Consider the following 14667-nt stretch of genomic DNA (forward strand, 5'->3'; position numbering starts at 1 on the left):
AAGAGGGCAGGCCATGGAATCAGATCGAGGATTAAATACTATGTCTGTTATTCAAAACTTTTAAAACCCAGAATCCTCATTTGTAAAATATGGTTAAAACCACATTATTTTCAACATTGTAAAATACTTAACATAGTGTTTGGCACATAAAATACAAAACAAAATAGGGTATTAACAGCAACAGTAATGAAACACAGGAATAAACAGGTAGAGGAGCTAACCATTACCTCATAACTTTGAACAGGAGTTATATTCTCATTCAATACCTGAAACAAAAACAAAGCTGGAATAATTTTTGAACTTTAGTGGGGGATTTTTCAGTATTTTCTAGCACAAAATCTTATTTAATAGTTTTTAAAAATCAGCCCCAAATTTTAAACACATTTTTGCTTTTGTTTTTCTGTTTACCAGGATTATATTGATGTAAATTTTCCAAGTAATGATCTGAAAATGTACTTAATTTTCCTGTGTATTTTACATCTTATTCTATGTGTATTAGAGAAGACAGTATCATAAAATTGTGTAGCTGGCAGACAGTTGAATATAATTACTTCAAGTTCCTCATTTAGTGATTGTACAAGGCTCAGAAATATTCAGAATTTCCCTGGTTGCCCAGATAGCAAGGTGGAGAGTGGTGAAGATGGCAACCATAGCCTTCTGATTTCCAGTCCAGGGCTCTTCCTACAGGAAAGTCCCTCCATACATGTATCAGATACAGTTTGCTATCTCAAGACTATCCTTATTAACAAATCTTTGTGCACATGGAGGGAGTGAGCACTGTGTATTTCCATGGAACAAACTGAAATGCCTTCAGAGATTTGGACACTTAATTGGGGAGCATAAGGTGGAAAGTTTTTGTCTCTTCCTTCCTCCTCAAAATCATGGTTGAAATATTTGTGAAGAATATATATATATACACACACATGCATTTGCATATATACAAATTTTGCATATTTTATATGTGTGTGTATATATATATATGACATATATATATGCAAATGCATCAGTTAGGACATGGTCTCCCCAGTGGATTGTTTTAAAAAGACTTACATATTCTTAAGAATTGAATTTCTAAAAATATTTTCCAAGGATTTATATGTTCCCTATAAACCAAACCCTCTGTCTTTACTTTATTGTACTGAGATCTCTTAGTAAACAGTTATTTATAGAAGACAACAAACTTCTCAATGTATTATTTCATAAATTAGATAAAATGTCTTGCTATATTAATTCCAATACAGAAAATCAACTTAAAGTTAATAATGACTTTAAAGCAAATATTGGAAAGCAGGAAAATATATCTGTGATAGTTTCAAAATTGCTGTCATTTCACATATTTCTTCAAGGTTTCTTTATTATGGTATAAACCATAAAAACAAATTGAGTTATGTGAAAAAAAGTTAACATTTTGGATACTTTGGATACTAAAAAAGACTTTGCCTGAGATAAATAGTTGCTACACAGCTCTCCCTTTTAGATTTCTTTTCTAAAAAGAGGGAGAGGGACATTTAAGCGTGAATTATTACCAGATCTTCAAGTTGATCTTCAAAAGTATTTTCAATTTCAAAAGGTAAATTACTAATTTAGAGATCGTGAGAGAAGAAGGGACATTTATATTAAGGCTCTGGGAAAAAAATCTTAGTATTTCCGTCTTCAAAGCAAGCAAAGTAAACTCTTATCTGGAGAACCTATTTCAATCCGTATCTAATTTTTTGCTGGAACCAGTTCTGACTTGGAGCAGGAGAGGGAAATAAATTTTGTATGGGATTTTAAATCACTTTACAATTTATGATTCTAGGCTACAAAGTCTGGCCAAAATGAAATATTAAAAACATTCAACTGTATATCTACATCTACACTTTATATCTTTCAATAACCAGAGCTATACATCTATTACCCCCCTTTGCCAGCAAGTGTCTCCTTCTGGTACCCTTATTTATTCCCGGAAGCGGGGGCATGGTGGAAGGCCTAGAATGGGTCAAGAGTTGGAGTAACAGGTAACGTTGCTCTCAGGTACTCCGAGTGAAAAGGTGAGGAGAGACCAGAGAGTGTTCGGAGAAACCCGAGCAGCCTAAAAAGCAGGCTAGCGTAAGCCCCGGGGTAGTTTCACTTCCTCAGGCTCTCGGCGAGGCGGGGCGGTGGCCCCGTGGCCTGAGCCTGGGGGCTGCGTTTCCGGACCCGCTGGCCGCAGCCGCGGGCGGTGCTCTGACAAGGGGCGGCGGCCGAGAGACGAGCTCGCCGGGGAAGCTCAGGCAGCGGGAGTCCGAGGCTCGGCGCGCATCCGTCCTTAGGCTGCCTGGCTTCGGCCGCCGCGATGCTGCCTGCGGCGTCGGTGCGGGCGGGCGGGAGCCGGGAGCGGACCTCCAGCGGCCCAGCGCCCCCAGGTGGGTGTGCGCGCGTGCCCGGCAGCCACTCGGGAGGCCGGCAGGGCTTCGGGGCTGGGCGAGAATTGCGCTCCGGCCACAGACGCCAGCGCGCCTCGGGGATCGGGGCACCGGGGCGGCTCCTTCCCGCCGCCGTCAGCCGCTCAGCCGGCGGCCCGGCCCCTCCGTGGCGGGCGTCTTTGAGAGGCAGTCTGGCAGGGGCAAGGTGGGAGCGTTCCGTGTTCGGACCCGCGTGCACCGCCAACTTCGGAGTGCTTGGAACCTGCCAGAGCACCTGGGACAGGGGCCTCCAGTTTCTCCAGTCGCCTTGGGACGGGTTTTTAAGTGAAGCGCGTGTTTTAAAATCATGCATAATTCTAAAAATTAACGTGGTATTGCAAAACCGCCTGTCGGGTTTATCTGCCGAGCCTTTCAAATCCAGCCGGGTAAATTGCTAAGGGCGGACTGTGATCCGCTTATCGAACAGGTTACTCTGTGTCCAGCCTCCTCACTGGGCAGATTTTGCTGACTTGTTAAAAGGAGAAACCGTCAGTGTTGTTGAATACGTAAATGGATTTATAGAGCACATGGAGGCAGTTGCACTCAGTTCTTCCTGAGTGTTTCAAATGCATTTGTGAACTTTATAATGATTATAAAGTGTTCGGTTTTAAAATTTTGAAAAAGCCCTCGCTTGGGTGTTAAAATTACTGGAGTTGTTCACAGTGAGAAATGCAACAAGAAAATCTGAGTGAAAATACTCATTTGCTGAATAGAATTTCTCATAGCTTACCAGCATCTTTTGAGGCAATGTTGGTTCCCTTGGCTAGTGTTTGTTTTTAATATAAAAATTTTAAAAACTGCTTTTCTTAAAGTGGAAAGTACATTTGTGACAGTTTAAATGACAAGAAAGGAATTAGAGCCCTTGATATCTTAATGTGTTAACATTTGTGATTTCAGCCTAACAATTTAGTTAAACAGAATGGGCTACGGTTTGTTCAAACTTCTTGGTTGAACAGTTTAGCCAGAAAATGACTTTTATTCCACCTGACACTCAAGAATACTTTGAGGTACTTGCTATTGTGAATAATGCGAGAGTGATGTGACCCAACTGTTAGCTCATTCTGATTATTACTGTTCCTTCTGTGTGTTTTTCTCCATTTACTTTGGTCCTTCCCCATATGGTATTTATCACTTGTTTCATTTACTTTCATCAGCCAAGGTAATGGGTTGTTTTTTTTTTTCCCTTTTAAAAAAGATTTTATTTATTTATTTATTTATTTATTTGAGAGAAAGAGAGAGAGAGCTCAGAGGGAGATTTAGAGAGAGAAGCAGATGCTGAGCAGGGAGCTGGATAGAGGGCTCCATCCCAGGACCGGGATCATGACCTGAGTTGAAGGCAGACTCTGAACCAATCACCTAGGCACCCCTGAAATATTTTTCTTATAAGGAACTATCTTTTGATACTGACCTATGCCTAGTCCTGTGAATAGTCTTCTATGAGAACAAGTTCTGATTAATTCTTTTAACACATGGAGAACCTTTTCACGTGACCTCTCTATCTGCTTTGGACAAATGTTCCCAGAGCATGGTCGACTTCAGCTTAACATGACACATTGTGGTAAAGTTAGTCCAACCTCATTTTAGAGAAGTGAAAGCTGAGACCCAAGTAGTGATTTTCCCATGGTCCCATAATTAATAATTATTTGACGATCATCTATTCATGACTTCACCAACAATCTTCTATTCCCTACAAAAGTTGTGTAATACTATGAGTATAAAATGGTAAACAGTTTCATGCCTATGAAGATTTTATATTTCTAGCAGTAGGTGTATGGTATATTATAATAACATCTATGTATGGTGTGACCAGAAAGATGGATGAGTAACCAACTTGTCTTTTAATGGAAGTAGGAAAGATATGATGCCCAGTACTAAAACAATGTAAAAATGTTGCACAGTAGATGAAAATTCCATTTAGAGGGGCACGTGGGTGGCTCAGTGGGATAAAGCCTCTGCCTTTGACTCAGGTCATGATCCCAGAGTTCTGGGATCGAGCCCCGCATCGGGCTTTCTGCACGGCGGGGAGTCTGCTTCCTCCTCTCTCTCTCTGCCTGCCTCTCTGCCTACTTGTGATCTCTGTCTGTCAAATAAATAAATAAAATCTTTAAAAAAAATTCCATTTAGAATGTATTTTTCTTTTTTATATTTAACTAGATACTGTTCTCTGATATCCAAATGAGAAAATTTTCCCTTGCTTTATTCCTGAAACTAGTGATTTTAAAAACAAATTTAATTTTAACTGCTACCTTCAATAAGGACTGTTAAAGTGCAGATTTTCCCCCACCCCATAGTTTTTGTAGTTTTTATTAACATTATTTGATGCCTCCAATGAAGAGAGTTAAATGAATTATTAGTTGAAAAAGGGAAGGCACCTACCCTGTCTCACCATGTGCTAGATGCTTATATACAACTTGTGAGGGACTTAGTTCTCTCTTTATCTTAAAGTTATTGAAGATTTGAAGCTTTCCATTCTGACTGCAGTCTTCCAACATAGCAAATAACATTGATTTCTCATTCCAAGGAAATACCCTGGTTCTATTCTGGTGACTGGTTAAACTTGCCTCCTTTAGACCCGCTGGAAATGTTCTGATAAGGTTAGTTGTGCTGAGATTTTAAAGAGAGGTAGCTCTCTTAGGGTGTTTTCATTTTAATGTGAAATAATTCTATAATATTGCTTAGGGTTTTCGACTTAAACAGCAATGTACGTGATGTATACTTGGAAAATTAGAGAGAATTTTTTCAGGGATTTGTAGGTGATCATGTGCTCTGGACTCAGACCACCTCGCATCAGTTTGCTTTATTACTTACTTACTGTTTGATCTTGGATAAATAACTAAAAATGCCATTATCTCAGTTTATTCATTTAAAAAGCAGAAGTGAAGAGAATAATAACACTTATTTGAAGGGGTAGCTTTGAGAATTAAAAGAAAAAAATGCATGTGAAGTGATGTTCACTGTACCATAGCAAATAGTAATTGCTTAATACATGTTAGCTATTATTTTAATTCTCATTTTAATTCTTAGGTCATTGGTCAATAGTGTCATATTCACATATAAAAGATAGAGTTTTTATTGAGAAAACAAACTGTTGAATTGGGGGAAAACTTGAATGAAGGCATCAAGCTCCCACATGAAACAGATGAGGGAATATGGCTTCCTGTAGAAAGATGCTGCTATATCCTTGGGGAAATATTGTGGTTAATAGTTCTGAGAGGAGAAAAAGAAGAACCCACAGTGGGAAGAACTAAGCATAAATTGATTAAAAGGACATTAAACTAGGGCATTTATAAGGAAGAAAAAAATGGGAATTTAATAGGACAAAATGAGAACATGTTTTATTTTCCCATATCACAGAGTACCAGTTGTGACCCAGTTCAAAATATATATGTATATAAATATATGTGGAAAAGTAAAGATTAAACTGAACATTATGGGATACTTCACTGAATTATAAGATGATGGAGAATTTCCTTTACCAAAATATTTACTATGTGTTTTAAAAAAATCCAATATAAAGAGTATTATACCTGCCAAATATATGTTGCAGGTTTTAAGAATTTAAATAACTGTTACCTGATTACATGAATTACATTGTCATTTTATTACTTTCTTTATATATTATAGAATATCTTACAGTAATTTCAGAGACAGCTATGAAATAAGAATAGGAAGGGCAAACATTCCAGAAGTTATTATTTAAAAATAAGTTGTTTTGTGGCCTTGTAATTCTTTGCTGTTCTAAATATAAAGAATGTTATCTAAATTTCACTGCAGACATTGAAATAGTCCAGGTGGTAAAAATATTGATATTATATGGAATTATACCCCTCTTGAATTTATTTTTTACTCAGAGAAAAAGAATTATTTTTTCAGACATTTACCACTGAACAGAAATTTCTTTGTTGTTTTCAAGTCCTCCAAATTGAAATAATCCAGAAAGACCACTTCCCTTTGTAATCATGAGAAGTAATTTTTCAATGCCTTGTGGTCTTTTATAAGATTTCCCGTGTGTCCAATCAATTAAGTTATGTCTTATCACACTATGTGTCATGTTTTCCTTTCTTTTTAAGCTCTTATACTGCTTTTCTGTATTAGCAATTCCCATGCTTTCATTTTTAATGTGTTCCACTTTATAAAGACATTCTAAAAGGTACAAGAACAGTTTCTTACTTGGAATTTCACTTACCATATGCCTCATTTTTAATTATGATCCATGCTGAAGACTAAGTCTCACCCTTTGATAAGGATCAATATTCCATTCATTTTTTGTTCTAACTTAGCCATAGGAAGGATCATGCCTAACTTTCAGAAAAATAACATAGTGCCAAGACCACTTGAAATCCTGGCCTTCTTTTAAGACTGCATTTATTGTGTCAACTACTTTGAATTCATATGATATGGATATCACATTACCTTGATAAGTGAGAACATCAGAAGATTAGCACCTACTTTGAATAAGAAGTTATATCGTTGGTGTGCCTGGGTGGCTCAGTGATCATGATCACTGACCTCCAGCTCAGGCCATGATCCCAGGGTCCTGGGATAGAGCCCCACATAGGGCTCTCTGCTCAGCAGGGAGCCTGCTTCCCCACCTGCCTCTCTGTCTACTTGTGATCTCTCTCTGTCAAATAAATAAATAAAATCTTCAAAAAAAGTTATATTGTTCAGTACAATTATATGAAAGTATGTAATAATTCATTATTTTATTTCATTTCCTACAAGAGCTTTTCTAAACTATTAAATTTGTAACTTCTAAGTCATCATATCTTTTTTGGAGGGTGTAGAGAGTGGAGAAACACCCACATCAGAGATGTGGGGAAGAAACCTACAATATCAAAGTGGTATGATTCTATGAAATCATGTCACTAGAATGACAAACTGTAGAGTATTTCTTGGAACTGTGTGAAGAATCCCTAAGATTTACCCACTTTCCTCATTGGTTGATTGCATTTTATTTCGATTTAATAGACTGATATAAAATCTCAGCAGACAACTGCATTTTAGTACAATTAGTGAACTACTGGGTCACTAATGAGAAAGACAGTGAGATGAAATTGAAGCAAAATTCTACCTTCAGTTCAGTTAATGAGGTAATTCCGTTAATTCTGTCATCACTTTTGAATAAAACTTTAGAACTTTCACTACTCCAGGCACTTCTGTATAGACCAGAGACCCCTTTTTATCATGCTCTGTCCATCTGTACCCATGATAAATGGGTAAAACCATATATCATTCAGATTCTTGGAAACTGTCACTTGGGTCAAGAACAGACACTAAATTCAGAGGCAGCTTGCTGCTTTTGCTTACTAGCCAATGATGTGTTTTGTCTGGCTTTTGCAGATTTGTTGGACTCAACAAACCTTCCTTTCAAAAAAGAGAATGAGACTTCTGTCAGTGGAAGGGTACTGTTTGATGACACACAATAGAGGATGACAGCCAGTTGACTCTCATCCACAATGGATGATTAAAAAGATGAGTTGAGGGAATTGAGGACTGAAAGCAGGAGAGATAGTCTTAGTTTCTGACTTTCCATTTCTAGCTCATGTAAGACCTAGCTGCACTTGTTCTTCTGATCTGGTCTCCATAAAATGCCTGTAGTATCCTTACAATTGCTTTCTTTATAGGTGAACAAGTTTGAACGAGTTCCCTTTTTTTGGAGGAAAAGAAGATTTTGGACTAGAATGCCTTGAAATTTGAACGTTTCCTGTTTTATTTCTCCAATACTACCTCTTCTGTTTCTGTAAACTTCTTTTCTTTTAGAAAGTTGTTGTTGTTGTTAAAATGATGTCTGCTATGCGTCTTCCATCCAAAGTTAATCTGTAAATTATATCTTTTATGCACTGAGAATAGGGTGTCTTATAAGTCTAGTAATCCTCCTGATAAGAATATTTGGAATTATCTTGCTTTGGTACTGAAATTGGAAGAAAATCCATGCAGTTATTTTTGTCTCTAAATTTGAAGACCCTAGAGTTGGTGAGGAAATAATTCACTCAAAGATTAATATTATAAGAGTTAATCACTGTTAAGTTTAGAATTTTGAATTATGTAGTTATAAAGCTGTATTAATTATAAAATTATAACAGTGTTTTTAAATGTTTTTAATAAGATGTTTTTATAAAATTGATGGCATGCTGTTTTGGAGAAATTTTAAAAATGTATTTAAATTGGGGCATACAGAGTGAGACAATGCCTATGACATTTATCTTGGTAAAAGCAGAAGTGGAGGTATAAAAGTAGCATAGCTTACTAGCTATTATCTCAGTACCCCTGGGAGATTAAGTTTTTCAAAATAAGGGTAGCACTTGAGAAATCAGCATTTATTAAATGAAGCATGCTTTTCCCAGTACATTAAAATACAGTTGATCCTTAACATTAATTTGAACTGTGCAGGTTCACATATACATGTTTTGTTTTGTTTTGTTTTTGATACAGTCTCATACTGTAAATGTATTTTCTCTTTGATATGATTTTCTTGACATTTTCTTTTTCTCTAGCTTATTTTATTGTAAGAATATAGTATATAATACATATAGCATACAAACTGTGTTAATTAACTATGTTATTGATAAGGCCTTTGGTCAATAGTAGACTATTGGTAGTTAAGTTTTTGAGGAATCACAAGTTAGACGCAGTATTTTCAACTGCATGGGAGGCTGGTGCCTCTAACCCCCGTGTTGATCAAGTGTCGGCTATACCACCTTTGCTTGATGAAGTCTTATAGAGCTTAGAATCTGAATTCTGATTTCTCTATTCTGTTCCAGTTGTATTTGTTTATTTCAAAGCCAATATCTGGTAAGGAAAATACTCCTAAGAGATCTTCTTTTCCATAGTTTTCTTGTTTCTTATTAGATATTCTTCCATTCTTCCACTTCCATTTAGGGATTATTTTATCTACTTCTCCTTTCATGAAACAATTGGAATATTGTTTATTGATTTAGAGGCATTTAAGAGGCATCTAATGAAAGCAATCTCACCATTTTAAACAGAAAGAAATTTAATATAGGAAGTTGAGTTTTTACATAACTATGTTGGGGGTTTGGGAGCAATCTCTAGTCTTGGTCATCAGGAATCATTTTGCTAACAAAGCTACGGGAACCAGTTTTCATAATCGGCCAGGGGGATCTGCTAATTTATCACTATCAGGAAACTGGGGAATCAGAAGGCACTGAACTTGCTTGTTGGCACCTGGAACAGACTAGGCCAGGATCCCAAGAATTTCTGGCTCATGAGCCATCTCCTATTTGCTGGATCTGCACCAAGAAAAATAGATGCCTTTCATTCCATTGGAATCGTATTATATTTATATACTTATTAGGAGAATCAACTTTAAATGTTACTAAATCTTCTATTGGATTAATTTGTGTAGAAAAATCTGCATATCAAAGATCCTAGGTTTCAGAAGAAATATACAAGAACTTGGCTTACTTAAGTCAAAAGATAAAGTTGGGAACTTTCCACTCATTCATGTTATAACCACATGAAAGTTGAACTTTTCCTGTTGTCGTTCTGTGAACAAATGTGACAAAGTATTGCTTTCTATATTTAAAATGTCCTCCCATGTAAGTGAATTTTCTCACAAAATTCTTTAAAATTCTTTAAATCATTAATTGTGACCTTTATATAGTAAGAAAGTAGCTAATGTTTTATTGGTTAGTTATAAATTGTGTAAGATATTACAATAAAAAAAGCATGCAATGCCTTTTTAATAGAAATTTAAGGTTGACCTTTGGATATGCATATAGAATTGCAGCTTAAAATATATCAAGATTTTTATTTATATTACAGAGCAAACTAATCTCTCACCTGTTTTCCTAACATTTTTCCAATTTAACATTAATAAATATTATTTTAAAGGCAACTAAATGTGGCCACCTTTGTTGATTGATTGCCTATACAATATCTTTATCTAGCTATATCAATTCAAATATGGGAACTGTCACTTATTCTGTGACTTTGAGCAAATTAGTCCTCTAAAATCCAATTTCTTTATATCTGAAATAGGTAGCACACCTATTTTTGATATAATTAAATGTAATTCTATTTGTAAAGTGCCTGGAGCATTCAGAGCAGGTGCTTAGCAAATGGCAAATGTTATTACTTTTCAGCATGAGGTAGTATTCAAATTTCACTTTTATTAGAAGGAATGTGTTTACATTGCTCTTTCTTAGCACTTCTGGTGTCACATACTTATGAATCTCAAGATGGAGAGCTTCATATAAATGTTCTTTCAGTTGTCCTGTTCAATTTTTCTGATTGCTATGTTAAACACAGGAATATCTCAAATATGCTTCTCTGGGTATTCCCTACAGATTGAACTTATTGAAACCTATGATCTGCTATGAAAAAAAATTATATGATTTTATATGTGAAATTGTATATTGTCTTCAGGGAAAATAGTTAGTGGGTAAAGAACACTTCTCTCATTTTGAGAATTCTGTTTTTATATCATGTTATTTTAAAATAAAAATGTGATTTTTTTCATTTCTTTATTCTTGAAGATTTATATATTATCCATATATTATCTTCCATCCCTTTTGCCACCCTCCCCTCCAAAGAAGAAAACAACACACATGGAAACTGGGTCATAGTAGAGTTGATTCAGAGTCTTTTAATTTTTGTGATGAAGGCATTTCTAATATCCTCATATAGGTAAAAATAAGTTGATACAGTTGTATAGGTAAAGCGTTAGTGATATTTTCAGAATTGCTTTAATTATGTCTAAGCAATTTGTTCCCAAAAGAGGGTAAGTCTATACAATGTCTCACCTAGATCTTTGAGGGTCAGGAGAATAATAGAAATGTCCACCTAAGCAAATAGTTCTGAGTAACCTATGAGTAATTAGAAAGTACTAGTAATTATGGAAAGAAAGGGAGGGCTTTTCTATTCTTTTGTGAGAACCAGTCTGCTGAGAAGTTAGCAATTAACACATACTTCATTTCTGCTTCTCCTTAGAAAAATACAGAAGATTCATTTAAAAAGTATGTTCATATTTTATTATGTTATTTTCAAATATTTTATTACTTTATGACTCCTTAGAATAATTTTCTCATCTGGTACATATAAAAATCTAGGCTCCTCATTCTTTAGGTAATTCTGTTACAAGACCTCTTTGTACCTCATGATGAAAAGAGGAAAGAGCATTTGGTAAGACTTGCAGATAGTAGGTGCTCTGCGATTGATAGTTATCATGTCTGTTTCTAGGTGAGTCAAATAGGTGGACTCATGGGACATTATGAAGGCTGACTCATAACTTCTTTTGTCTGGTGGCCAATACCTGAAAAACCTGAGCTCATAGTCCCAGGGCTTGCTTGCTTTAGTACTGTGCTGCATGAATGGTATTATGTAGCATATATGATCCTTGGAAAAATTGTTCTATAAAATCAGTTTTGAATGTGCATACTGTGACATTCCAGTGGTCTGAGAAATTCTGCAACTAACAAGGTATCTTCAATTTTCTCTAGTCCATTATTTCACAAATGTATTTAATCATGGAATGTATTGTCATCTTAACACTGGTAGAGAAAAAGGGTTTTTTACACCAAGTTTTTATCCCTGTTAAGTGGCAAATAGTTCTTGAGAGGATGGTTCTTTCAAACCAGAGATCGGTTATACTGCTTTTAACCATATTTTCCTCAGTGCTCTGGCCACCTTTTGAGTGAGAGGAAGATGGGCTATATAAGGGCTATTATCTATATTAGGAATAGAAACAGAAGAGGGTATAGAGTAGGGAAAATGACATTGACAGGCTGTGTAGAGTGCACAAGATTTGGCTGTTTCTTTAATTCCCTTATGATTAATTCTAACTATTCAAATGAGGACTTTGATTGTGAGATGCGCCAGAGAAAATGGGAGGAAAATTAGAAGGGGATCATCTGTTAATAAAAGTAAAGTTGTATGAATGCAATAAGACTGGGTATGTGTGGGGCACCTGGATGGCTCAGTCAGTTCAGTGTCTGCCTTTAGCTCGGGTCATGATTCCAAGGTCCTGGGATCAAATCCTCCTTCGGGCTCCCTGTTCATTGAAGATTCTGCTTCTCTCTCTGACCCTGCCCCCACCCAGGCACCCTCTCTCTCTCAAATAAATAAGTAAAACCTTAAAAAAAAAACAAACCTGGGAACATGCATACCATATTCTAAATAAAAGAATATTTTGGAGTGTGTGTGCTTATGCAATCGGTATTTCAATAGTATGTATGTGTCTCAACCGAGCAACTGATTTTACAGATATTTTCACATGTCAGACTATGTAAATCAGCCACTATGTCAATAATCATGTATGCTGTGTAAGTGGCCTCACGTTGTTCAAATATTGGGATTTTATTCATCAGAACATTCCAAGGTTAAGATCAAGATTAAGTTGACTACCTGGTTATAGCCAGATAGTTTCCATGTTAGAAATGTTTGTAAGTGAAACACACCTTTGAAGCCAGCATAGGTTATTAGGAGTCACCCAAGTAAGTTACTGCTGAAATATTTTTCTGATGGAAACAATAATAACTGATATAAATGCAAATAGTTTAAGCTGATAATTTTATGTCTTGGAGATTGACAAACAGTGCATGTAAACAACACTAATAAGACAATAGCTTTTATTACTCACATAGATTGGATGCTCTTGAAAGGAGGGAGTAGCATCTGGCATCTGCTTAGCAGAGGTAAGCACATTAATAGATGCTTGCTGATTTGCTGGTAGCACAAGAGTGACAGTAAAGTCACCAAATTAAGTTTATGGAAAGGAAAAATGAAGTTGTAGCCATTTCTGAATTCCCAACTTCTGAGTTATAAATCTAGTTCTAGATAACAACCCTGGTTTCAACTTTCCTTTTCAAATCAGTTTGCAGAAGGGCTTTCTTTAATTATGAAAAAAAAATATTAAAAATTCACAAAACCTTTTACATAAAGATAATTTTAGGGCACTTTCCAATATTAAATTAACTTTTAACCTGATAACAACTAGTTTATTTTTACTGAAATGTTTATAACTTGTAATATTTAGCTTATTTTTAAAATATCTTCTGGGGCAAATAGAAAAAATCTGATCAGTGTCTAAAAGCAAATGAAATTTAATACCCTTCTTGTGTGTCTAGAAGATGAAATGTTTTGTTTTATTATTCTTTTTTCTAGAATAATACTTGCACATAATTGAAAATATGTACAATGGCTTAAAAAATAGGAAAAGACATGGTATATATACTTGTAGTTTTTATTTTTCTATGTTTACTTTTAACAATTTTACTTGTTCAGCTTTGTAGTGTTAATATATGTAATATTTGTTTATGCACTTTAAAGTTACATTTGTATAGCAGTTTGGTGTCCTGTCATTCATAAATATTTCAATTTTGTTCTCTCTTCATGTAAATCTATTGCACAATGTTTAAAAAGAAAAGAAAATCCACAATGATTTATTGCATAAAGATCATCCTCAGTACGAAACCATTACTAACCTAAAGAAAGACTGAATAGTTTTTAATGATATAGGAAATACTTTTTCACTGTGCTGGATTTGAAATTAAAAAAAGCGCAGGATTGGGTGCCCAGGTGCTCAGTCAGTTAACCACCTGCCTTGGGCTCAAGTCTGATCTCGGGGTCCTGGGATCTAGCCCCACATTAGGTTCCCTCTCCTTCTGCCCCTCCCCCCGGCTCCTACTCTGTCTCTCCAATAAATAAAAATCTAAAACAAACAAACAAACAAAAAAAACCCCAAAACACAAAGGATCAAGTAGTGGCTCTGTCACTAATGAATGAGATGACTCTCTGATGCCCAGGAGACATTATGTATATTGATGATCATATTAATTCTTCATGAGAATGATTGGCTCATAATACTAATTCAATTAATATCTCTTATTTTAGAGAAAACCACTGCAGAAATTAAAATTGCTTTCTCTAGGCATTTGGGATTGAGGATATCCATCAAGAAAGAGTGGACTAATGCCTCTATTGTCTATGCAGGAGTAATTATCCTTTATTCATTCACTGTTCAAACATTTATTTTTGATCTGTGCTAGGTTCAAGAAATACATAAAAAGGTGGCTTCAGCCCTCAGAGACTGCATTTAAGTGAAATAAGGATGGGAAAAGCTGAATGGAAGTATTTTTATCTACATTCTGATTGAACATCAGATAACTCAAAAACCTTCAATGCTGAGATCTGAATAATTTAGTTATGAGAACTAGTTAGCAGGATGAGCTACAGCTAAGAGTGTTTACTGTGACTACTGGGGGTGACTCTTGATGCATAACTT

At 35.7% G+C, this 14667-nt stretch overlaps 1 protein-coding gene across 2 annotated transcripts in view; it reads left to right on the forward strand.

Moving 5' to 3' along the window:
* Positions 1–2154: 2154 nt before the first annotated feature.
* Positions 2155–14667, forward strand: part of BANK1 (B cell scaffold protein with ankyrin repeats 1) — a 324478-nt gene continuing 311965 nt past the window's right edge. The window contains exon 1 of one of the 2 annotated variants that reach the window (XM_047718087.1): positions 2155–2384. In XM_047718087.1, coding sequence (XP_047574043.1) covers positions 2315–2384 — 70 coding nt within the window. In that variant the 5' untranslated portion in view covers positions 2155–2314. The remainder of the gene's footprint in view (positions 2385–14667) is intronic. The other variant, XM_047718088.1, reaches the window with a different exon arrangement.

This window comes from Lutra lutra, chromosome 2 (genome assembly GCF_902655055.1).
Source record: "Lutra lutra chromosome 2, mLutLut1.2, whole genome shotgun sequence".
NCBI lineage: Eukaryota > Metazoa > Chordata > Mammalia > Carnivora > Mustelidae > Lutra > Lutra lutra.